Below are 23,976 nucleotides of genomic sequence, written 5' to 3'. Positions count from 1 at the left end.
CCAAGAGCACAGAAACAAAAAGAAGACCCAAATGGATCCGCGGACATACGGCCCTTTGCACACGATTGAGGAGACAAACCCAGAAAGTCGCCGCAATCACCACGACATGTACCACCACCACAGCATCAAGAAATCGATATGGGCAAAGCTCTCGCAGACGTGGATCTTCGAGTTCCTCGGGTTCCTGGCCTCTCTCTTATGTAGGGGCCACTGCCACCCTTCTTCGTTGGTACGATAACCAGCTGGCGCTCGACTGGCCGGTCACGCTCAACTTCGTGCTATCACTCCTCGGAAATGTGGGTTTTGCTGGAACCATCTTCGGCGTCCAGGCGACCATTGCACAGCTCAAGTGGATATGGTTTGCGAAGCGACCGCGGCCTTTGGCAGATCTCGTCGGTTTCCAGAAGGCGAGAGGAGGTGTGATAGGGGTTACCCAACTTCTCTGGACTGCGGGCGCTGAGTAGGTTACCCCCTTGATGATGACAAGCTCAACACCCTGCCACTGATACCCAGATGCTGATATCAGCGGAAAAGATTCGTCGTTATCACTGCGTCGCTAGCTCTCTTGTTCGGAATGTTCTGGGGTCCTTTCACACAGCCATTGAATTCTGTTCTGGATTCGCGAACGGCTCATGTAAGCAGTCCAAGATGATGAATTATATCTTCAACGCGAATTATACCGCCAACGAATGCGACAGCGTCAACGCCAATACCTTTTCCTGCGTCATGGGCGGAATTGCCGCTGCCATGACGAAAACCATACGCAACTCGGGTGTTGTCGCCAACGGCACGGAAATTGGAGAAGCCTTTTTGGTCAAGGGCCAAGCAAGTACCGTCGCTACTTTCGTTAGAGTCCGATGGTATTGGATTGCTCTCCCTGCCGCAGTCTGAACCCTTGGCTTTGTGGCGTGGGCTGTGGCGGTCATACGGACGAAGCGTCTACAACTGCCGACTTGGCGAGAGGACCTACTGTCGCTTTTGTTTCCATATGACAGATACGCTCAAGATTACCATCATTCTTCTCTTCAAGGCGGTAGGAACGGGGGAGGCTACCGGGACTCGGTGTCAAGCGGTGCAATCAGCCAGCGAGAGCAGGATGAGTTCTTCAGAGCTGACGAATACTCGAGTTGGTCCTACGAGACCGTGGCAGAGAACATTACTGTTCAACTCCGGAAGCCCTCGCTGGAATGTGACGTTGATGAGGCGGCTGCAATGCGTTTGATCCAGGTGTGAGAGCAGACCCCCTCCTCCTTTGCATCGGTCTTGCTCCCTCCGCCTCGCTCCCTCTTCTCCCTCAACGAGAAGAACCAAGCAAAACTGGTCGAGGTCATGAATTCTAGTTGACTACCTGTGCTATGAAACGACCAAACGAGAGCAATAACAAAGAGTCAAGATAATATCAACAACAATACTCACCAAGTAGCCACCACTGTGTCCGTTCGTTGTCACACATCACTTGAGAATCTCACTCATATTCAATCCAACAGCAGCCAAACTCCCATCAATAACCCGATGTCCCACCGCCGAATAACCCGGCACCAGCAGTTCCCCAAACGGCTGCATCCAAGTATCTAACCGCCATGGAAGTTAGCACATTGTCCCACCCACTTACCGAAAAACAACAAGAAGGGAAGGCAAACTCACTATAAGTGCTCTCCGGCTTGTATTTACAATACCAAGCCACAAAAGCAAACACATTCCCCCTCCCCCCCTCCTCCAACGTCGGCCTGGGAAACTCCTGCAACACCCTCTCCCTCTCCTCAGCCGTCACCCCCTTCCTCTCTCCCCCGGGCCTCTCCCACGAAAATTCCAATTCATTACCCCAATATATCGCAAAAACATCCGCCTCTTTATACAACGCCAACCCGGGCTCGGCATGCAACGCAATCCCATCCCACACCCTCTGAACCCGCCACCCCGGCCATTTTTTCCCGTCGGGGTGTGAACGGATGAAATCTGCTGCTGCAATGGCAGAATCAACTTCGAAGCGCCGGTTGGGGGTGACGAAGGGGGCGGAGAGGGAGTGGTTGGTTGCCAGGTCGTGGAGGATCAGGCCGAGGGCGTGGACTTCGAGGTCGATTTTGGAGGCGAGGGCGGGGTCGTGGGAGAGGTGGAGGAGGCCGAGGAGCCAGGAGCGCATGATGTGGTTGTAGGTTGAGTCGGAGCAGTAGCGTCGGGCGTAGGCTTGGGCGTCGCGGACGATGGGGGTGTCGATCATGGTTATGCCGGCTAGGGTGCGGTTGGGATAGGGGGGGCGTGGTGTTGTTGCGGTCGTGGAGATAGGGAAGGAAAGGAGCAGAAGAAAGGAGGAGGAGATGAGATTCTGGATGTGCATCGTGATGGGTGTTTTCAGGTGTGGACTTTTCGATTGAGTTGGGGAAGAAAGTGTCTTGGTTGGATGCTGGAGACATGATCTTCCAGAATATCTTGCACGGAATTTCCTGGAGTATTTATCTTTGTAAATCGTCATGATGATGATGAGCGTGTATCAGATTGAGCATAGAAACTTACAGTTACACAAAAAGGAGGTATAGAAAAGATGTAGTCGCACAAAAGCAAGTATGAGCAAGTTTGAGAGCTAAAGAGTGAGGCTCGCATCATAAAGCTGCGGGCGTGGAAGGAGTGCGAGATGATAAGTTCCGAGAGGGCAACGGAGCTTATTTGGACGTCGAGCACTGCGTCCAATGATGAGGAAACAACCAGATCTCACATTTATGTTTACAAGGACAGAATCCTCTCCTCGGAAGGCATCAGGCCAGACCCGACGTCTGTGGCCCGACGTGAATCGGATTTCAGTATATCTGTGATACAATCGAATTCGTCATTTGAGGTCATTTTGAGTGCTTTGACAACCAGGTCTTGATAACATTATTGGCGATGACATGTGGGAAAATGTGGAGAGCAAGTTGTCAAGGTTGGTATCGTGGGACAAGATCGATGTCTTCCCACGAACGAAGCCCCTGAAGCTCTCCATCAATCGAACTATCCTCTCATACCGGAGGCTATAGATGCCCAAAAGGCAAAGTAGTGCAGGAAAGGCATTCCGTATCGGCACCTTCAAGCCACACCGAACCCATGGCTTCATGATAGAGAGAACAACACTGTCTTACTACTTCTCAACCCCTACAAAGATCCCAAATCTTCTTAATAAAAGCACATACAACCATAAGCAGTAGAAAACTCGGGATCCCGTCCGCTCTCCCCTAGATAAGCTACTGACTGCCAGACTAGTACTCAGGTGGGTGACCACTGGGGAATCCCTGGTGTTGTATGTTTTGTTGTTCTTTATACATCCCACAACTTTTTGTGAGTTGGATGGTTCCTGTCAGAGGCATGCTGTGGGGTGCTGCAGCACGCATGAGTTTATTCAACAATACTGAGCTCAACGCGGATTTAAAAAATATATTTTGGGACATCAACAAGTCCTTGCCTTTTGACTTCATAATAGGAAAGAGCAGCAAGTATTTCTTTTAGCTCAACTCTCTAGCTCAACGTGGAAGTGGTACATCCACTGAGCCTCCGTATGTCACAGCATAAGCAACACTGACAGGCAGTGAAAAGGCAACTACAGCCTTCTGGATTGTGATGATCACAAAGCCCGGGTGAAGAAGCAGTACGATTGTCCATCATCTCAGATCTGCTGGATCTTGATAAGGGATGCCAGCCTTCCTGCTTCTGGCCCGCTGACTATTGAAAATGGGAGAAAAAAGAAAGGTTGATGTTGTCCTTATCTTGTGTGATCTCGATGAAAGGAAATGAGCATCTAGAAATGTGGGGAACTACTCCTCATGAAGGTAAGCCTGAAGAATCTTGTCAAGGACGATATCGTCGGAGAGACTTGATGCCTTCTTCTGTTCCAACAAATCGGCGTAGGGATTGAGACATTCAACGAAGTCCGTGAACCTCTCATCAACCAATCGAGCTCTACACTCAGACCGGAGGCTATGGAGGCTATGGATGCCCAACAGGGAAACGAGAGCGAAAATCCAAACTGATAATCTAGGTGGAGCAGCTGAGCCCTGCGTCATCAAACTAATAACAATGATGCCATTGGGTACTGGGGTGAGAAAAAAACGTGGTGCCTCGTCAAGTGCCGACGAGGGAAAAAAGAGGTTTCAGGGGACAGTGAAGCCGTTTGAACATTCCTTTTTTGGGCAAAAACGGGCAAGCAAAGATGCCCTATCAAGGACACCAGTGTTGACATACGGCGCTAGAAAAAGCCCATTTGTTCGCGGACCGATTAGAAAGGACATCGTCGTTCGGGATTTCATAAAATGAGGACCGTCAGAGGAAGGGGAGGCATCCACCACGACATCCACTGTCTAATGATTCCTCACAGCCTGCCGGAACGGTGCCGGGGCCCCGGCGACGGCGTCGGTCGGAACCACGTGTGGGAGATGCCGAGAGCCACGAGGCTTTGCACATCTTCGATGTGGAACCCAATCTCCGCACCAGGCACGCGCCAACGCCGGGAGCCTCGAGCGATATTTTGCACCTCGTGGCATTGGCGGGGATCCTGGAGGCCCGACAGTGTGTTAGCGAGGGCCCGACAAACACTGGGCTGGCTTGGCGAGAGGCCTGTAATGGAAAATCTGGGTGGTCTAAAGAATTTTTGGTAGCTGGTCCTTGAGAAGAAGTGGAGGGGAGGATTGTGACTGTGACGGTGATGAGGTGGACGATGTGTCCGTTCCATCGACAGGAGATTGGCAAGGAGTTATTCTAGCCGAGGCCGCTGGTGGTGATGAGACCACGAGAGCGTCTGAGTTGGGCAGTTGACATGATATCGATCTGTCGCAATCTAGAGGACGGTTGAGGGTGAGAGACACAACTTGTGTATATCGATGAGACTGAGACACTGGTTCCAAGGAAGTAACTGGCCATCAGTAGCAGTTGCAGTTGAGGTTGGTGATAGTGATCGGGTCCTGTGAGACCCTCGGCAGTCTGCTCGTGACTGTACGCTTTTCTTGACAACCGAGGAACAAGAATGGCCCATTCCAATTTCTTTGGCCCCTCTTGGCTGGTCAACGAAGTCTTCCTTGATTGTTCTTCAGTGGTTCTTGTGCGTCTAAGCTAAAAGGCCCAGGGTCAACGACAAGGAGCAACCAGACTGATGGGTCTGTTCTATTGTTCTCTTCGTTCGCCCGCTTGGTTGTGATTTTGGAATTATGACAGAACTAGGTGATAGACGGCGCCAGCAGATGCTTTGTATTGAGTCGCCCCGGACTTGGTATTGCTTATTAGTTATCTCGTACGGTGGTTGGCTGCGGACGGTATATGTATGTTGATGGAGCTGCCAGTTGACTGGAGGGTGAGGGTGAGGGTGGGGGATCTGCTTCTGGTCCAGCTCGAGAGCTGCGAAGCTGCAGTGAAACCAGCAGGAGTCTAAGCCGGGGTTAGAAGTGATGTGCATGCATAGGTTTCGTCCATCAAGTACAATTGAGAGCTATCTCGATCCACGAAAAGAACCAAGACATGCTCGACGGGATTTCTCTCCGTCACGTCCGAACTGGCCAAATGAGATGTGGCTCAATATTGTCAATATTGTCCCGTTTCAGGAATTGGAAGCTGTGCCTCTCTGCCAGTTCTTGTTATCTTGCAGGCAATCCTTTCAACCGGTGGGAGATGCAGCCAAAGCGGGAAGCTGACCGTTGACATGGTGACATTTGTGGGCGGGTTGACGCTGTGCTCGTCCGGGAGACCCTCGTCGCCGGTACCTTGCATTGGCAGCAGGGGGTCTGATCTTCCAGGGCCCGCAGGTGGCAGCGCCATTTTTCGGAGAGCCCAACAGGAAGACGTCCCGGGGATGGTGAGTGGGTGGGACAGGGGGATCGCCAAATTGACCAGCGCCGTGGATGCGGTGGGGGCACAAGCTGGTCTCGAACATGGTGAAATCATTCGCGCCGTCGCTAATCGCCAGCTAACGAAAGCTAGCGGCAGCACGGGTCGGGTAGCCATGGCGAGATGGCTGCTGGTGGTGGTAGTGATGGAGGGCTCGGACGAGGTGACAACCTGCAGGAACAGCATGAGGCTTGTTGAGAGACATGATGCTGCTGTCACTTGCTGCAGAATGTGCCTTTAAAAGACCCGTCCCCTTGGAGCGAGCAGAACGCTCTGGTATTGCTGTTCTTCGCTGGTTTTTTTTAAAAAAAAGAAGAAAAAAAAAGGGTCGACTTGTCCCAAGCTCCCCTGACTCGGCACCCTTGTCTCGTCAATTGCACGTCCCGGCAGCTGTTTTTTTCGATCAGCTCATCGCTCGTTCGATTGATGAAAAGTTCTTCTGCAGCATAGGCACCTTCTTTTGGCTGGGATTATTTGCAGCGAAATCCACATCTTTGGAGCCAGCAATCGTCGGCTGAGGTATCGGGTGCAGCAATATCCGGAAGCCAGGACCAAGAGGAATAAAAAGTCAGAATCACACTCTGGGCGGGTTCGGTACGGGTGATTTTCCCTTTCCTCCGTTGGTTTTGAAGATTCCCCCTCCAATTTCCCGTGCAGTTGATGGTTTTTTGATGGATGCAAACCCCTCACTCGCTATCGGCAACCCCACAAAATGGCTGCAGCACGGCGGGACGGGTCTCACACGGAGCCCACCGCACGGGCTCTGGCGCTAGAGACGGCGGTCTCCCAGTCCCCTCGCAGGCTCTGAGCAACGGCCATCCATCACATGTTGGGGGGGAGCTCTCGGATGGGAAGGGTCCTGGCCGCAATGCCATGAAAGTGCCTAGAATTTACTGACCCTAGCTGCAGAAGGCTATTGAGGTCCGCAATCTGTGTTCCCCCCGGCGAACAACAAAACAACGCCCCTCCCCGACTCCTGCTTCTTCAGAACCCAGTTGCTGTCTCTCTCACCGATAGTCATCGACCTGAAGAAATTCTGCACTGCTGACGATTACGGCCCTCCGACCCAATCACAACCACCAACAGCTGTCAGTAGGTTGCTGCGTGTCTCTGCCCCACTGCGTCACGAGCACAGCACACAGCTTCCCCGAGCCCCTCCATCGAATCGCGAATCAGGTCGTTCAGCAGACCGCCCCGTCACTGGCCGATTGCGCGACCCGACCGACCACTTAGAGGACGGCTACGTAAACAACAAAAGAGATGGGCCTGTTTTCAAGAAGAGACAAGGCGCCGAAGGCGGCCGCCGACGATCAGCCAGCGCTGGCCAGCTCCCAGTCTAAAACCTCCCTCACCTCGGCTTCCTCGAGCATTGTCACCCCGATCAACACCAGCTCCCGCGTCATCAACCGCACATCAGCTGGAACGACGAGCACCGCCGGCCCAGGAACCCCTTTGACCCCTTTTTCCCCAACAGGCATGAATCCCACACTTCCCAAAGTCGACATGCCGAGACCACCAGATCCCCAGCTCGACCCTGCCGGGTATCTTCGCAGCCTAAGCGCTGTGCGGGAGCGTTGCCAAATCTTGTGGTCCAAGGCCCTGAAGAACGACCTGCGACACTTTGATGTCGACATGCGCAAGTTTCCCGATGTGGTCTCTTTTGTAGCCAACATCATCAAGGTACGTTGTGGCTGTACTGGCTTGACGCCCGATGCGGGGTGGCTTTCTTACCATGTTGAACTTGAAGCTAACAGCAAGTAAACACAGAGAGATTACGATGCCCCTTTTACCACTATCCCACCACATGGCCGATACCAGCATTTTGGCGTTGGTGGCCGTGACAGAATTGCCCATCTTTTGGCGACTTGGCCCGAGGACATGGTGGACAACACGGAGAAATGCAAACGCATGATTGACCTTTTCCTCGTGAGCGTTCTGCTTGATGCAGGCGCTGGAACCAAGTGGAGCTACAAGAGCGTCGAGAATGGCCGGGTATACAGACGATCAGAGGGCATTGCTGTGGCCACCTTGGACATGTTCAAGACGGTATGTCGATTCCAAAGACGAAATCGCGGTGTTTTGCTAACTCATATCACAGGGCCTGTTCTCTGGCAGCCCAGCAAACAAGTACCAAGTGGATAAGGAGGGCCTCCGACAACTGACCGTCGAGAAGCTGGCTCAGGGACTTCAGTCGACGCCCGGCAACGAGATGGCTGGTCTTGAGGGCAGAGCCCAACTCCTCATTCGCCTGAGTGAGGCTCTTAACAACACGGAGTACTTTGGCGAGGATGGCCGGCCAGGCAACATGCTTGGTATGTTTTATGCGGTTGTTCCTGGACCCAAGTCGTGTGCTAACCGTATGACCAGATCACATCCTCTCGCACCCGTCAACACAAGCATCTAGCGTGATTATTGTGCCTCTTACGGTGCTCTGGAACGTCTTGATGGATGGTTTGGCGCCAATTTGGCCGCCATCACGGACGGCTATCAATGGTGTTTCGCTCGGTGATGCTTGGCCATGCAGCTCTATGCCCCAACCGGCCCAATCTCCAACCAGCCCCACCTTTTCTCCTTTCCCCAACACCACGGGCCAGTCGAATGGCATTGCACCCTGGGAGAGCATCCTACCCTTCCACAAACTCACCCAATGGCTTACGTACTCGCTCATGCAACCCATGCAGAGCATTATGAAGATTCAGTTTGCTGGTCAGGAGCTCCTGACTGGGTTGCCAGAGTACCGAAACGGTGGGCTATTTATCGACATGGGTGTTATGACACTCAAGCCTGAGGACCAAGAGCGGGGTCTGCAACACTACGCTGAATACTGCCAGCGTACAGGCACCAAGGCCGTCGAGGTTGCGCCCATGTTTGAGCCTAGCGATGATGTTATCGTCGAATGGAGGGGTGCCACAGTGGGCTTCCTCGATATGCTGGCTTTGGAGGTTAACCGAGTCTTGAAGGCGGAGTTGGCTGGCGGGGAGTTGAGTCTCGCACAAGTTCTGGAAGCTGGCAGCTGGAAGGGTGGCCGGGAGATTGCCGAAGTCAGCAGGCCAAACACCAAAGAGCCACCGATCTTGATTGACAGTGATGGGACAGTATTCTAGGAACATGGTGTCCGCGGCTGGAAGGGTCGGTTCTAAGGTGGCATTTGCTATTTTCTTCAGGTCGCTTCGGAGTCAGAGTCCCCGAGGCTGTAAAAGTTCCTTCGTCTTAGAGGTTATCATCGCCTCGAATTTGTTCATTTATGTAGGCACGTGAAGCTCCAAGCTTCACTGTAGCATTGTTGAGATATCCATGGTTGCTTGCCGTGCAAAAGAGTTCAGTCAAACCTTTCACCACTTGAATGCTTATTATGTTGGTGCAATTCCCTGTAATGAAGAGCATGTGAACACATGAATGTGAGTACATTGTCCGGATACCTCCTATGCCGGCAAGGATGATGCTGTCATTTCACTCACAGCAAAAAGAACATTGACTCCACCACACACGGGAGCAAAAGTGAATGACTAGAGTGAGATTCGAACTCACGCCCCTTACGAGACCACGGAACTCTTGGTGGAGTTGGAATCAAGGATCAATACCTTAACGTGGCGCCTTAGACCGCTCGGCCATCTAGCCTTGGATATCTTGTAGGATGTTGTGGTGTTGCTGAAGCGAGGAGGAGGTTTTACTTGCAGTGTGCCGCAACCCCTGAGTGTAAGATAAATGCTAGATGAGGTTTCCACAATTTGCTTGGTGTGAACTTAAAGGTTACCTTGCTGTGTCAAGGTGCGTTTCAATAACAGAGGCTCCTATCCGCGAGATGCAGCGGCTTTGTTAGTACTCTGTGAATAACCTCACTTTTTGGGCCGTCACATATATGCCATTAACCACCAAACATTCTCACTCAAATTGCCAGCGCCGTAGCATAGGAAGTCCTCACATGTGTAAATATCCAGCTCCCAAATCACAACCTCGCATACGTAATTGCCCTTGTATTCATTCATCCTAATTTGAGGCACAAAGATAGAGCTAGACAGTGTGGCCTACTTCAACTGTCGATTAGGGATTCTGAATTTTGTCAACTCCTGACTAGATTTTACCTTCCAACCCACTTGTTTCAACTTCGTCTTTACCGGGAAGGCGCCTATGCATGCTGACAGGCGCTTCCTCCTTCCCCGTTCTTGACACATCTGATTCCGCTACCCCTCGTGGGTTCTATGTCATCCATTGGCCAATACCGCGAGCCGAAAGCTTTTCCCTTGAGAAACCTTTTTAGCTTGACCCAGAAGTCTTCGAAAAGCAAAGGAAATGATCCCAAGCTGGTTTCTTTCTTTTTCAACCTGACCCAGTTCAATTCTCTTCCATCTGTTGCCCAGACTCTTCTCTCTTCCTCGGCAACAAACGATCGCAACCAGCGGTAGACGACACTCAAAAACCCTCCTTCGCTTACCTAAACCCGAAGAAAAAACAATGGCTCGCGGAAACACCCCTGGCCCTCGCGGCGGCAGCTCTCGTGGTGGTCGCGGTGGCTCTCGTGGCCGTGGTGGTGGACGTGGCGGAAGCCGTGGCCGTGGCCGATACGTCGGCGCCGGATACGCCGCCTCCCTCACCGCCATCCGCGAGAACCCCGAGGGTGTCCTTTCGGACATCAACAATGTTTCGTCCTCACCTGCCTCTGGCGGGTTTAACCTCCGCCGCGACCCGCCCAGCTATCGTGCTGGTAGCAACTGGTTCGGCCCCGTCAGCGTCAGTGACCAGCCAGCTCCCTTGTCGCCACCTTCTTTCCTGTAGCTCAGCTAACGAGTTGGTTTTAGGGTTCGGTGTTGCTGAGATACTTCAAGTGCTCACCCGACTCCCCCGAGTCTTACCAGTTTCAGACTATTAACAGCGGCGAGGGCAACCCAGATGGCATTGCTTTTGCCATCGTCCATGAAGATGATCAGCCTTTGTGGAAGAGCCACGGCATTGTCTACACCAATTCCAGGCATTATTTGCTCCCCGGGTACGATGAGAAGAAAGCTGCCCTTGTTGCCCAGCATCAGGAGGCTACGGAGGAAGAAAAGGTCCATCGCAGTATTAACGCCACCACAGAGAACATAAAGTTTCGTCGTTATGGCCTTGAGGATGGTCCCGACATGGAAATCTTTGGCCTGTATGGGAATATCTCTCGCATTGTTGTCCCTGGCGAATGGTAAGTCGGTCTGATCTCTACACTACAACAGTCACTAACCATATATCAGGCAGAAGAAGAAACACGAGAGCCCCATCCTCGTCGGTTGCAATAACACCCCCAGTGTTAAGCACACCCCTGGCCTCCACTCCCCCATCGCTGTATTCGAGACCCTTCCCGATGACGACCGTGTCCAGTACATCTCGTGGTTCCGGATTGAGGAGATTGAGTTGTTTGCCGCCAATTCTGCTGCGCTGGCGAAGAACTTGCACCAAGTCGGGATGGACGGTGGTGTGGATACCGAGTGGGCGACTTTGAAGTTGTCCAAAATCTTCCCGGGTGACGCCCAGTATAGGCGTTATTCGAGCTGGGGAAAGACTGAGAAGAGGCAGTTCAAGCTCGGACAAGAGATTGAGCACTTACGCGCGGTGGAGGACTCGGACTCGGACGAGGAAGGTCTCGTGGGGGAGCGCGAGATCAACGTGGCCGGGCAGCCGGTCGCGGACGAGCAAGCGCTCGTGAGCGAGGATACTGGCGCGGTGGTCCCTGCTGAGACGAAGGAGGACGAGGAGGATTTGGTGGAGTTGGTCCGTGTGCTTTCTGAGGACGAGCGGATGCAGGCCTTGGTCAAACAGGCCGAGGAGGTTTTGACGGCTCGCGAGAAGGAGCGTGTGGTGAAGGATGTGGTGGAGGAGAAGGAGGAGTAAATGTTTGGTAATGTATGATAGTTTGGTATGTTGACTTGATAATTGGTGTGCAACGTCGCGTTGTGGTGTCTTCGATATGTGGCTTGTGGATTTGCTGATCGCTTCTTCTTGTTTATTGTTGACTCCATTATGGTTGTTCTTGTGCATATGTATTCACGACAGCCAACGCCTTTTACACCGTGACTGTGAATGAAGGAGTCACACTTGAATGTCTACAAAAGGCCTTCATCTTTCTCTTTCTTGTTGCATTTTTCCAGGAAAATAGAGTAGTGATGATCTCAAAGATGGCAGACCTAATCGCTAGCACTTGCATCAAGGAAGATGCAAACACAAGTAGCCAGCAAGCGACATATACACAAGTAGCCAACAGGAGACACATACAAGTAGCCAGCAAGGGGCATACACAAGCAGCCAGCAAAATGCCACAAGCGAAATGCTAAATAGCCCTGAAGCTGGCTCTCGTGCTGCGGTCATATGGTCCCTGATCGCCGAGATCAAATACTACAAAATTACAGCGACAGAAGAGTTGCTGCAAAAAAACTTGAACAGATCCTCGAACTGGCTCACCCGAGAACAGCGAGAAATCTCACACACGACGTGAATGGCTGAGATTGAGCAACTGCAGAACACTGCGGTTACGGTGGAGGCTGCGTTGACGGGTGAGCTGGAGAGTTTTAAGAGGCGGCACCAGGCGGACAAGAGGGAGCAGAGTCAGGAGGGGGAGGCGAGGCATCAGAGTGCGGAGAGGGAGTTGAACAGGATTTTTGGGGTGGACGTTCAGGGGGGCGGGATGGGTGAAGCTGGGTTGGTGGTGTTTGATTTTGTCTCATTTCTGTGATCTCAACTCCCCACAACATTCGTTAGACATGGTTGTTTTGGAGCACCTATGCAGCTACACTGATATAACTCGCCCTCACTGGCGCGGCTGTCAACCCAACAGTGTCGACGAATGTGGTCAAGTTGAAGCCGAATGTCTGTCCTACTTGCTGCCTTGCCACGGTGAAGCCTTCTGGAGTCTCGTACAACAGGCTGACGTATTTGTGGGCGTAAGGGGGGTTTTCTGCTGGAGGCGAAGGACCGACGTAGGTGATGGGCCCGGTGGAGGAGGATGTCAGGGTGTAGATTGGGTTGCTGACGCCGGCAACAGAGACAGTCTGCCCGGAGAATTTGAAGCCCGTGATGAGGGCGTGGAGGTTGGTGCGGCGGGGGCCGGAGGAGGGGTTTTGGAAGTTGGAGGGGCTGTTGGGGGATCAGTAGGAGTCTGGGAGGGTGAAGGATGTTGGCCTTACACGTCAAGGTCTGGGAGAGGTCAGTATTGTCATGTACAAGGGAAATGGACACATACCAATGAGAAGCCAGACATATGTGCCATTCAGCGCGACATCGCTGGTGCCAATGGTGGGTTGTCGTGCAGTCTCTGTTTTGGTGAATCTTGTTCCGGGTTCGATGGTCGCTTTTGTGCCGTATATGACTTCCAATTTGGCTTCCACAGCTGGAGTAAAGCCAACAGGGGTCTGGGAAGACACCAGACCCGCAAACAGGGTGGCTGCGAGGGCGGATGCGGTGGTGAAAAGCATGGTCAGTTTCCAAATTTGTGTCAGTGGTGAAGGTGAGCCAGTGAAGGGGAATAAGGTGAGACTACTGGGTGTAATTATACATCACCACAAATGATGTTGAGATATCACGACAGTTTCACTGTAATTGCTTTGCATCCAGGTACCCATCCGGGAGCCGGAATGGTTTGTGGGTAAATTGGTTGATGGAAAGCATCCGAAATGCCCAGCCAACGGGAGTGATGTGATACAGGAGAGTGACATTCAAAAGCAATCTATCTCTAAATCTTCCCCGCAGTAACCTCCGGCAGACAAGCAATGGAAGTGTACAGAATAGACCCATCACGGATGATCTCGATCTCCAGTCAGGTTACGACATTGGTAAATGTAAACAGAATAGCAAAATATCAAGCCGATAAGAAGGATGAAGTGTCTGGCAGCGTTTCTCAATCATTCTCACGACCATTGCTGGGACCTGTGGTCGAAAAAAAAGTAAGTGTGGTGGTTGAAGACCGATAAAAAGAGAAAATGTCAAAAAGTATTGGGCCTCGAACTCGCAGCTTCAGAGGGAGGTGGTTGGACTTACGCTCGACCCACGTTTGGTGGTGACTCTTCAGAAGGAGCCAGCCACCCGTCGCTGTTAACCACTGCGCCACAGAGCTTTCTTACTGTGCAAGTTGTTTGTTTGATGAGAGTGATGGCGAGCGTGGGGTATATATAAGGAAGGTGCTGCTGGTCGAGTGTGGAAGGTGCGAAGTGGGTTGCTCCTGCCTGTGAACATGGGCTTGACTGACCACAGGGGGATTAGCATGGTGGGCGTCGAGAGTTTGCTCCAATTCCTGTTCCCTTTGAGCCTCAAGCAGGAGATAGTCCAAATACAGGGATGTAATGATGTGGTGGCACTTACTTCTTGTCCCTTAAGAGTCTCAATACTAAGTCAGTTGCCGGTGACATAGATTTGGCTTTGTGAGTAGTCGCGCTGGAGAAAGCTTATGCATGTATAAATCTGTACTAAAGGCCCATACAATGTCGGGTAGCTTGCCGAAACTTGAAGGTCAATGGAAAGAAGAATAGCACCTGCACGCCAAGCAATATTCCCCAGCGGCCTTGCATAATACGAGAACTGGGTTTTCGTGTTCTCCAACTTCTACAAGATTTATTGACATCATCCTCCAGCCATCTGTAAGACGGAGAAACCGACTCCAAAATGGGTATCCTGTTCGATGCCACCTCTGGTGAGTCGCGAGATCGGAATTTGCCCTTTCCAGATGGCCAACTGCATGCTCTCTCGGAGACAACCGAAACCTGGAAGCGTTGAGCAAAATGCACTGCCACCACCTTGAGCTGATCTGCATATTCGTGCGAGATGGCCCAAGATTGGGCTGGATCAGAGTTCGCAATTGCCATGCTGGTAAGAAATAGAGTTGCGCCGCCAACAGTCGTTAGCATGACTAAAAGGACTCTACAAAAGAGTATCCAAAGTGTACTAATTCTGGTTCAGAAGCAGTGTCACCTGTCACCCCGCACTGTCGTGTTACTCTGGATCGGAATCAGGGCTTAGTAACATGGAATATTGGTATCACTTGACGCCCTGCTCACACCTGAGAGTCAACGACCGCCATGGGTAGCCTTCGATGGCTTGGAAATATGGGCCGCTACAGCTCGTATTCTACAAGGTTACCAAGAACGCCAATATCACTTACACAATAGAAACATGACTGGAATATCTGAGCACTTGTCAGTAGACCTGAGCATGGAAACACGAAAATGAAAACATCAAACTATTGAGTTGGCATCTGTTCACGAAGTCAACGCATCGCCATGAAAAGATCGCCAGGCCGGCTATAAAGCCCCAGCACCCACTTATCCTCTCATCCCATCATCACCTCCCACCATCTCAGATCCCATTCTCTCAAATTTCAACAATCCAACCACCAAAATGCTCCTCACCAACCTCATCACCCCCCTTGCCTTCCTGGCAGCCACCGTCTCAGCCATCGGCTCAGCTCGGGTAAACAACAAGTGCACCTCCAATGTCTACGTTTGGCCCGGTACCTATCCCCCATCCCCCTCTCTCCTCCGCGGTTTTCAACCAGCTAATCCCCCCTCAGTCGGAACCAACATCACCGGCCCCTACGGCCTTTCCGGCACAGTAGGCTACTACGCCGAGTCCTTCCACGTAGACCCCAACACGGGCGGCCGCGCCCTCAAGATCTCCTCCCACCCCGACGGCCTCTACACCCCCGGCACACCCCAAACCATCTTTGCCTACAATCTCGACGTGGGCGCCAACCAAGTCTGGTTTGATCTGAGCAACGTCTTTGGCAACAACCCCGCCTTTGTGGGCAAGAAGATCACCGTCAAGAGCGCTGACCCGGCTTGCACGCAGGAGATTGTTTGGCCTGCTGGTGTGCCGCCCGCGGGCAGCCAGGTCAGGGTTTGCAGCGCCAGCAGCAATGTTGTGTTGACTCTTTGCGCCTGAGGCTGGGATGCAGTCGGAGGAATGTTCAAAGCTGTGGGATTCTGGGGTGTCGAGAATGTCTGTTTCCTTTACAGGCTGTGAACTTGTGATTAGTCAAGACTGTTTCAAAAGATGGCTGTACCCTTGATCAAGAATCAGCCATCAAAATCGTCACATTCTTAATCTAGTCGTACGAGTCTATCATATACCGGGTTCAGTACACCGCCACCTCATTCTGTTGAACCATGTCCATGTCCATAGTCAGCTTTCCAACCACCAGGTAGTTCGTCAAGCCCTGTTCAACGTTAGTGTCAATCAACAGCAATGGCTAAGGAACTTACACCCATCGATATCCTCATCCACCATACTAGGCTGTGTACACGCATTCATCTGCTCAATCGTCTGCAGCGGGCTGTTCTGTATTCCCACATCATCAGCATCTCTTTCGTCTCCACAAAAGGGGCTCAGGCACCACCCCCAATACCAATCGACACTTACACTCTCCTTCGCACAGTTCGTGTTGAACCAACACGGCGCATCCAATATTCTCTGCAACGCATCCCCCTTCCACCCAAACAAATAATCCCCATGCGTCCCGAAACCCGTTGCGTCCCCAAAACTCCACACAAACGGGCTGCTCCCATCTTCGGGCCACTCCTCATTGTTGAAGATCTTGGTATCCCAAACCACCTCGTAGAAAACCTGCGGCATTCTCACAGGGTGGCTCGCTGGGCAGGGACCACCGCTCTCGAAAGTTCCATACTCAGGGTAAGACATGTGCGCCATGTGATCGGGGGAGTCCAGATTCTTGCCATCCCAGCAAGTAGGAAATCGGACGGAGGTCATGATGCCTTCTGGGCATTTTCTTGTCGGGAAGGCCATCGTTTCTGGGGCGCGCGAGGTCCAAGTATCCATGCAGACGTATGTGAGTTGACGGAAGCGGGCAGCTTCCTCGATTGTCCGGGCATTGAGGTCACCGACGAACATGCGAAAGCCCTGTTTCACTGGTGATTAGCACAGTCCAAGGCAGGCAGAAGAGATATTAACTGACTGGTTGGAAGGCCTGAACATTGCTTTTCTGATTCCTGTCATAGATGGCATCCTGCATGTAGTAGATGGTCAACCCTCCCTTGGCCTTTTCAAACTGGTTGTTCCCTAGTTGTGGCACCCTCTTGTATGTTCCATTTTTGGCTTTGAAGTAGAGCACGGCTGTCCAGTAGTTCGAAAAGTCCTCGGCAAACTGACAAGATGTGCAGGTGGATAGTTCGGGAAGGTCGAGCGAGGGATCCATGCTGGCGTTAAAGGCATCGCCGCCCACTATTTGATGGACGTGTGTTGAGGGTATCATCCCAGGGTTGACGAGAGGATCCAAGCGCTGTACTGTAAGCGCACTGCAATGAAAGCGAACGATTGCGTGGGCTCCTGTCGATAGCAACCCCAGGATGGGGAGCAACAACGAGAATGATGCACGCATTCTTGCCAGTTGGATGTAGAAGCTTTGAATTATGATATGTTTGAGCGAAAACCTTTAACCCATAGGCCAGAAAAAATCGGGGAACAAAACGAAGGGTCAAAGAAGTATGGGGCCTTTGTCGATGCCCGGGACCCAGGTATACATGCCGTCACTTTGAACCCGGTAACTGAGAGGGGATATTGATTACCGAAGCGCAATCTATCAACATCCTACATTAGCCGCAAGAAAACCATATCTTGCGCTGCAGGAGTGTTGATACATGTCTTGTCAGGGGTAATGGACGGGCGACATAAGGCTCTGATTGGTTGCCATATTGACAGCACATATTGCTTCCATGCCGTGTAGATTGATGATGATTATCCTCTCTTGAGGGGTGGCAGTTCGCCAGTAGATTGAAGCAAAAAAAAAAAAACGTGCTCCAATCTTCAGTGGCATGAAGCCTGCGGGGTAATTATAAAGAAGGCAGGTGCTGGTCTCCTTGAAGTTTGGGCTGCTTGGAACTCAATAGTCACTCTTTCCGCCACTCAACATGCATTTCCTCATAATGCGGTGTTTAGCAATTCTTTTCTTTAGCACAATGGTGTCTGCTCAAGCGTCAAACACGCAGTGTCCCGACTCCGAATTAGCTTGTCACGATGTGATGAATTCCTCGCAGTGTATAGCGGCTTTGATACTCGACAATCCTCAACGGGCGACGAAAAATGCTTTGATCGAGTGTGTGGAACATGAGGGGACAGCGAGCAGTCTACCAGGAGCCCAAAAAGTGAGTGACATGAGGCGACATGACATTTGATCAGTGAGACTGACTGGTACATCCTAAATGCAGTACTGCCGTTGTCTGGGTTGTCATGTCCCCGCCATTAATGCCAAGCTTGCTGAGCTATTCTGTTCATAAAACGAGTGATGGCTGGCTGGCAAGGGAGGTTGGAATAAGGTTTTGACATGGAGACTGAACAGCTTCCAGGTTGCAGCTGGCGGCAAAGATTCGGTGGCTTTGAAACGCCACCCAGAAGATTGGCTCACATGAGTTTCTCGGTGTGAAAAACAGCGTGAGCACTAGACCAGGATAATTTTGGCATGCACTTGACCCAGTCAGATGTCACCTCGGACACACGGTGCTTAATGTGTGTGACTAAGGGCACGTGCATCTCACTCAGATCCCAAAACATGAGCTCGCGAGGATTAAATCAAATCGTACTCCTTTAAAAGACTCGGACCTGTTCTGATCCTTTTGCTGATACATTTCCCAGTCCATCCATCCAGCATCTGTTGTACCAAATATCCAGCTACCCCCACCAACCCCTCCCGGCCTCCTAAGCAACCATCACTTCCCCAGTCATCATCACCCAAAGCCAAAAATGTCGCTCGCCTTCAAAGTCATCACATCCTTCTCCTCCATATTCACCGCAACCTACAGCACGATCGAGTCCCTTATAACTTCCCCCAACCAGGACACCAACCACCAACAGGACCATGCCTTCCAAGCCCCTTCCGCCACCGATAAACGCAGCCCATGTCCGATGGTCAACGCTCTCGCAAACCACGCCTACCTTCCCCGCGATGGGTCCAACGTCTCCCTCCTCAAGCTCATCCAAGCCGCCAAAGAGGGCATCAACCTCGCCCCCGACGCAACCCTCATCGTCGGCCTCAAAGCCCTCCAAACCTCCACCACTGGCAGCTGGTTAACCTTCAACCTGGACGACCTGAACAAACACGGTGGTAAGCTCCCCCCCTGCCACCCCCATGAGTAAGCAACGCTGACACATGGCCCCCACCCCTCCCTCAGTCATCGAACACGACGCCTCCCTCAGCAGAAAAGACGTCTTTTTCGGCGACAACCACTCCTTTTCCCCCGAGACGTGGGAAACAGTATTTAAACACTTTCGAGGACTGGAGAAAATCCCCCTCCAAGTTGCCGCAGCGGCCAGGAAGGAAAGAGTGGAGAGCGCAAGGGCTTCCAACCCGGAGTTTAGCCTGACCGAGGATCAGAACAGGTTCTCCATTTTGGAGACCAGTCTGTATCTCATGGTCTTTGGGGAGGGAACGCAGGGGAATGCGCGGACTGATTGGGTCAAGGTGCTGTTTGGTATGTTCTTTTTTATCGTATCAACAAAATGATGATTGGGCTTGCTGACATGAAGTGACAGAAGAGGAGAGGCTGCCGTTTCAGGAGGGGTTTACGCGGTCGCCTACGATGCTGACTCTTGGTCAGATTTTAGAGTTGCACAAGAAGGTGGAGGCCGTTTAAGCACCGGGCTGAGGGTCATGTAGGGGGGCTGAAGGAAGAGGAGTAGTAACCCATATTTTGGCTTCAATGATACCTAATTATTTTGAATACTTCCAGATTTGCCCCATCATTTTGGCAATTTTGTAGAGCTTGGATCGGGCCATGAGATCCAGTGAGGCAACCAAATCGTCAACATGATGTGAATGTCTCGCCTTGAGCTAGGGGTCCCCGGCACCAAAGAGCTAGTTTCAACCACAGCAGAAGTTGCAAACATGCCTCCTGAATTGGCGCAAGAATCCAAGCCATACTTCCAAGAATGAAGGGAAAGTAAATTCCCTCAGCTGGTTTGGCACAGACTCTTTATGTCATTACCTTTTTGACTTGCACCCTCTTCTACCTAGACCCGTTATGGATAAAATACTAAATATTGCGCCACAATGTTAAGTCCTTTCGACAATCTTTAAAGGTCTATTAATTACTAGTAAAATATATTAACTGTCCTTTGAGCCTGTAATTCCATGTTGCGATGTATACATTTCGGCCCCTACAGCCTCGTACATGCTCTTTACCACGTTGTGTTCTTCTGCAGAATGCGATACTATACTGTGATGCACACAGTACCATGCAAGCCAACAAGAGGTTTTAAGGACATGCTTATTGTATTAAGCCCCAATTCCAAGGTACAGTCTACATGATCTCCTATGTGATGGCTACTGCAGCACCCGAATCGGGCTGTCATCCTTCTCGCGAGACATAGCATATGTAAGATAAGTGAACAAATGGTTGTGAAACTTACGCGCCACCACAGGTTTGTTGGCGTCATCCGGGTCTCTGATGTACTCCGTTTCCTTATTTTTGTTGACGAAAGAAATCCGAGTCAGCTGCTCTCCACAGGCTTGAAAGATCGCGCGGGCTGATTTCAGCCATCGTTTATCACAATTGCTCAGACGTGGGTACAGCCATTCACAATGATGGCCCCACTCTCGACCGCCCCCTCTTCATTCCCCACCAGTCTTCAAACGTACAAGAAGACATCATAGGCTCATCTGTCATCACCAGTTGTTCAAGCCTTTTGAGCGTTTGAACATGGGGGCAAATTCCCTGATCTTGTATGGCTCATCTGTCTCGTATGGCCCATCTAGCTGGTATGACTCGTCTGACTCGTCCGGATGGACATCGATCATAGATAGATCAATGCTGCCGTAAAAAGACGGGCGAGTGATATGTGGGAAATATCTGTGGATTCTGAAGTGGAGCCGTATTGGCATGACATGAAAGATATGGGCAACTATAAAGAGAACGAACTTACCATAGATATCATATGGAGTCCAACCGCCCCTACACTTCATTATCTTTCTCTCCCCCCTTGGTTCCAATGTCCAAATTGAGCTGGGCGAAGTAGCCAAATTGAAACATCTGGAGGTCGACGAGCTTGGACAACCTGAATGCCTGCTTCAGTGCTAATGCCATCTAATTCCAGAAGCATCGCTCATCCCACGTATCAAGACACCCCACGAATTGTCGCGAATGTTGATTCGAAGAGTCTGGACACTGGGGCAGCATCTTATCAGGAGCGCATGAAGTTGGTCGCTGAACATTAGACTCCCAAGATGGGGACTCACTGTCAAGACCTGGACCGATGAGAGAAAGGACCAGCAGTGACCCATTGTAATCCCAGATAACGGCCGGTACTTAAACGAGTCATAATAGAACTCATCTTCAAAGCCGTCGATCGGATAGCGTCTTCAAATTAGGCATTTAGGCTAGGACTTGGAGGCTTGTAACGGATCGATGGGGGCGGGGGGTTAGCCGTCTGCAAATCATTCGGATAACGTATTAATTCGCTCCTGTCGGGGTAGTTGCAGAGGATGGCGAGGAGAAGTAGGTAGGTACCACATTTGTCGACGGGTCCACGCCCTGAAAGCGTTGATTTGCACCGGATCGATGTGGCTGAGGACCCAATTGTGACGTACAGCGCAGCTAACTACAATTAGCAGGATGTCCATATCAGTTCGGTATAAACATACGTAGCGACTGGTGCTGTCCCTCATTTTGAAGGTATGTCATTCAATCATATCCACTCCCCTCCACATCAGTCCCCAATGCCAACGTGCGAAAAAGGACTGGCCTCAAGATCAAGCGGAACCGCCTGCACACCAGAGACAGCCGTTTCATCTGATTGAACGTGATTGTCTGCTGTTGGAAGATAAGACAAAGCAGTTCAGTGGCAAGTGTGTCGAACGTGGCTGGTTGGGATTCCTCGGTGACTAGTTGGGATTCCTCCGCCGCCCTGATGATACCAAATGTGGAGCGTTTGCTGTTGTGAGCCGCTCACTCTGCCTTACCCTGCAACACGTGGTCGCTCATTGGACTTTATCGACTTGGCTGGTCTCTCACAACCTTGCCATAACTATACACATGAGAACGAATATGAACACAAAATAATCATTATGATCAGCATCAATTATCCTAAATATATCCAGGAACAAGAATTAGGTGTATACCACTATCTTACACAACCACCACCACCACACCTCCCGCGCTCCAAGTCCCGCCCAGAGCCCGCATCACGTCTAAGCGCCCAAAGCTGCACGCTCAAACCACATTCCCCTCCTTATCAACATACTCCCCGCTCCCACTCTCCTCCCTAGGCTTCGCCAAAAACGGCACCACCGCCGCAAATGAAAACCCAAACCCAAACGCGATCCACTGGAAAACCTGAATCGTCGTCCCGGTCTTGATCAAAACCGAAGTATTCTCCATCACAGCGCTCGTAATCTGGAGCGCACCCGCGCTTTGGCTCGTGGCAAGCGCAGAGGCAAACGTCATGGCAGCCGAGAGGAAAAGCGCACCATAAGTCCCGCGCTTGACAATCTTACTCCACTTTCCTTGCTCATACCACTCAGTGGCATTCTTCTTCCTGTCTTGCTTGAAGAAAAAGAGCGCGACAAGGCCAACGATGAAGAGGACTGCAGCGCCGGCGAGGATGGAGATGAAGATCTCAGTCTGGAGGTCCTGAGCGGTGGTGATGAGATCGGTGATTTCGTTCTTGAGGAGGGTGTTATTTGATGCGGTCGCGGCGGGGAACAGAGTCGAGGAGAGGTCCTCGACGGAGCGGCCCGAGACGGTGCCGCAGAGGGTGCCGTGCTCTTCGCTGATGCCGCACATGCCAAAGTAGCCGATCCGGACTTGGACGTCGAGGTCGGTGTTGTTTGTGTTTGCGAGCTCGGCGGAGCGGAGGGAGACAACATAGATGTTGGGGATCCCCGGGGAGGTGCTCACGCAGCCGGTCAAGGCGAGGGCGTGGAAGACGAGGACGGGGATGATGAAGAGGTAGGGGATGTAACGGATGAGTCCGGTGCCCTTGGCTAAAAGGTCGTTAGCAAAAAGTCATGTCAAGGGGTGGAAGAGAAGGGGGACTTACGCAGGAGGAACATCTTTGCGAGCTTCAAGACGACCATTTTGATAGATGTCAAGGAAAATACTTTCGTGGAAATGAAGATAACGTATCGTGAATTGTCGAAAAGGAAAAAAAGACGTCAAGGAAAAGAACGTTGTCTCAGACACACGTTGCTGTAAGCCGTTCGTTTGGTGATGTTGGTGGTTGTTCCGAGTCGAAGAAAAAAATGACAGTTATATCCAGTTGATGAACCACAAAGGAGACAAGTGAAACAATAACCCTTGTGAACAACACCTTTGATTCACCCGTTCCAACAATAGGAAAAAGAGAGAGAAAAGAGGAGCACCTGACTGAATAGGAAAAATAGAAACAGAGAAAAAAGAAAACGGGGCAGTTTTTGTGAGTCTATCACAAAATAGAACAATGAAACTCATGTTCGATTGTCTGGGAGCCGTCACTTATATTCCATTTTTGCAGGACCAAGAATTGCAGGGTTTGTTTTGGATCATCACCATCCACACAGTGACATGCGACTGATCGATCGATTCTGTGTTTCTGTACTGGAGTATTCGCGTGTAACCGTTTGCCGCGACAGAGTCAACCGATTTGACGAGACGCCACCAAGATTGAGATTGGTAGTTTGAGCAGCCGCCGAAACATCCTAGGCGCGCCATGGTCCCGTTGTCAACACAGTGAATAGGGTGAAACTGCGAAAGACTGGATGTCAGTGAACGGGTCACTCTTCCCCACCAGAGCGCTAACAAAGGCTCCACCAGATCGCTCCAGAGGCCTATTTTGAGGCGGGCTAGCCATTTTGTCAAACTTTCCTATCTGTAGTGGCGCTAACTATGTTCGGCAAATAGGTTCAAAATTGACCGAAGAGTAGCTATGCATATGAAATTCGCCATTTTGCCTAGGAAAATAGTCGTTTTTAATGTCAGTCAGCTCTATTGCCAGCGCAAAGAGCCATTACACCGGGTGCGCAACTGAGAGTTCAAGTGATGGTTCAATTCAAGGCCTTCGAGCCAGGCACGCATGCCCAGGCGGTTCGAACCAGCTATTTTGAATGGAATTGCAGTGTTACGTCCCAAGCGTAATACTCCTGTACAGGAACCACTGGGTGGTACCCGAGGTGCTGGGCACCTCAGCCAATCATTGGGCCAG

General features: G+C 51.4%; 10 protein-coding genes and 1 non-coding gene across 11 annotated transcripts; 5 read left to right on the top strand and 6 right to left on the bottom strand.

Moving 5' to 3' along the window:
* Positions 1–31: 31 nt before the first annotated feature.
* QC762_206930 (uncharacterized protein) lies at positions 32–238 on the top strand (the record flags this gene model as incomplete). Its single annotated transcript, XM_062887597.1, has 1 exon — positions 32–238. The coding sequence occupies one exon, from the start codon at positions 32–34 to the stop codon at positions 236–238; it is 207 nt and encodes a 68-aa protein (XP_062745717.1).
* Positions 239–1,323: 1,085 nt separating this feature from the next.
* QC762_206920 (uncharacterized protein) lies at positions 1,324–2,527 on the bottom strand. The gene is made up of 2 exons (XM_062887596.1): positions 1,645–2,527; positions 1,324–1,571 (listed from the first exon to the last, which is right to left on the bottom strand). Exons 1-2 carry the CDS (start codon positions 2,468–2,470, stop codon positions 1,453–1,455), a joined length of 945 nt encoding a protein of 314 aa, XP_062745716.1. The 5' UTR covers positions 2,471–2,527; the 3' UTR covers positions 1,324–1,452.
* A 3,675-nt stretch (positions 2,528–6,202) lies between these two features.
* QC762_206910 (uncharacterized protein) lies at positions 6,203–9,184 on the top strand. The gene is made up of 4 exons (XM_062887595.1): positions 6,203–7,518; positions 7,606–7,884; positions 7,937–8,150; positions 8,206–9,184. Exons 1-4 carry the CDS (start codon positions 7,099–7,101, stop codon positions 8,940–8,942), a joined length of 1,650 nt encoding a protein of 549 aa, XP_062745715.1. The 5' UTR covers positions 6,203–7,098; the 3' UTR covers positions 8,943–9,184.
* A 157-nt stretch (positions 9,185–9,341) lies between these two features.
* Positions 9,342–9,456, bottom strand: QC762_0038680. Its single transcript has one exon. It is a non-coding gene; the product is annotated as a tRNA-Leu (tRNA).
* Positions 9,457–9,988: 532 nt separating this feature from the next.
* QC762_206900 (uncharacterized protein) lies at positions 9,989–11,697 on the top strand (the record flags this gene model as incomplete). The annotated part of the gene is made up of 3 exons (XM_062887594.1): positions 9,989–10,566; positions 10,635–11,011; positions 11,061–11,697. Exons 1-3 carry the CDS (start codon positions 10,291–10,293, stop codon positions 11,695–11,697), a joined length of 1,290 nt encoding a protein of 429 aa, XP_062745714.1. The 5' UTR covers positions 9,989–10,290.
* Positions 11,698–12,581: 884 nt separating this feature from the next.
* QC762_206895 (uncharacterized protein) lies at positions 12,582–13,274 on the bottom strand (the record flags this gene model as incomplete). The annotated part of the gene is made up of 2 exons (XM_062887593.1): positions 12,582–12,946; positions 13,043–13,274. 2 exons carry the CDS (start codon positions 13,272–13,274, stop codon positions 12,582–12,584), a joined length of 597 nt encoding a protein of 198 aa, XP_062745713.1.
* A 1,164-nt stretch (positions 13,275–14,438) lies between these two features.
* On the top strand, positions 14,439–15,940 carry QC762_206890 (uncharacterized protein). The gene is made up of 3 exons (XM_062887592.1): positions 14,439–14,661; positions 14,709–15,301; positions 15,362–15,940. The coding sequence occupies exons 2-3, from the start codon at positions 15,190–15,192 to the stop codon at positions 15,730–15,732; spliced, it is 483 nt and encodes a 160-aa protein (XP_062745712.1). The 5' UTR covers positions 14,439–14,661; positions 14,709–15,189; the 3' UTR covers positions 15,733–15,940.
* On the bottom strand, positions 15,748–17,303 carry QC762_206880 (uncharacterized protein). Its single transcript, XM_062887591.1, has 4 exons — positions 16,763–17,303; positions 16,210–16,707; positions 16,053–16,128; positions 15,748–16,006 (listed from the first exon to the last, which is right to left on the bottom strand). Exons 1-4 carry the CDS (start codon positions 17,183–17,185, stop codon positions 15,942–15,944), a joined length of 1,062 nt encoding a protein of 353 aa, XP_062745711.1. The 5' UTR covers positions 17,186–17,303; the 3' UTR covers positions 15,748–15,941.
* A 395-nt stretch (positions 17,304–17,698) lies between these two features.
* QC762_206870 (uncharacterized protein) lies at positions 17,699–19,913 on the top strand. The gene is made up of 4 exons (XM_062887590.1): positions 17,699–17,948; positions 18,012–18,904; positions 18,972–19,271; positions 19,333–19,913. Exons 2-4 carry the CDS (start codon positions 18,544–18,546, stop codon positions 19,431–19,433), a joined length of 762 nt encoding a protein of 253 aa, XP_062745710.1. The 5' UTR covers positions 17,699–17,948; positions 18,012–18,543; the 3' UTR covers positions 19,434–19,913.
* A 1,249-nt stretch (positions 19,914–21,162) lies between these two features.
* On the bottom strand, positions 21,163–21,750 carry QC762_0038620 (uncharacterized protein; the record flags this gene model as incomplete). The annotated part of the gene is made up of 2 exons (XM_062883322.1): positions 21,440–21,750; positions 21,163–21,396 (listed from the first exon to the last, which is right to left on the bottom strand). Exons 1-2 carry the CDS (start codon positions 21,461–21,463, stop codon positions 21,163–21,165), a joined length of 258 nt encoding a protein of 85 aa, XP_062745709.1. The 5' UTR covers positions 21,464–21,750.
* Positions 21,751–21,992: 242 nt separating this feature from the next.
* On the bottom strand, positions 21,993–23,612 carry QC762_206860 (uncharacterized protein). The gene is made up of 2 exons (XM_062887589.1): positions 22,837–23,612; positions 21,993–22,780 (listed from the first exon to the last, which is right to left on the bottom strand). The coding sequence occupies exons 1-2, from the start codon at positions 22,871–22,873 to the stop codon at positions 22,008–22,010; spliced, it is 810 nt and encodes a 269-aa protein (XP_062745708.1). The 5' UTR covers positions 22,874–23,612; the 3' UTR covers positions 21,993–22,007.
* Between the last annotated feature and the right edge of the window lie 364 nt (positions 23,613–23,976).

The sequence above is a fragment of the Podospora pseudocomata genome (genome assembly GCF_035222375.1).
Source record: "Podospora pseudocomata strain CBS 415.72m chromosome 2 map unlocalized CBS415.72m_2.2, whole genome shotgun sequence".
NCBI classification, from domain to species: Eukaryota; Fungi; Ascomycota; class Sordariomycetes; order Sordariales; family Podosporaceae; genus Podospora; species Podospora pseudocomata.
The sequence above is the reverse complement of the archived record's forward strand: the minus strand, read 5'-3'. Positions and strand labels throughout refer to the sequence as shown.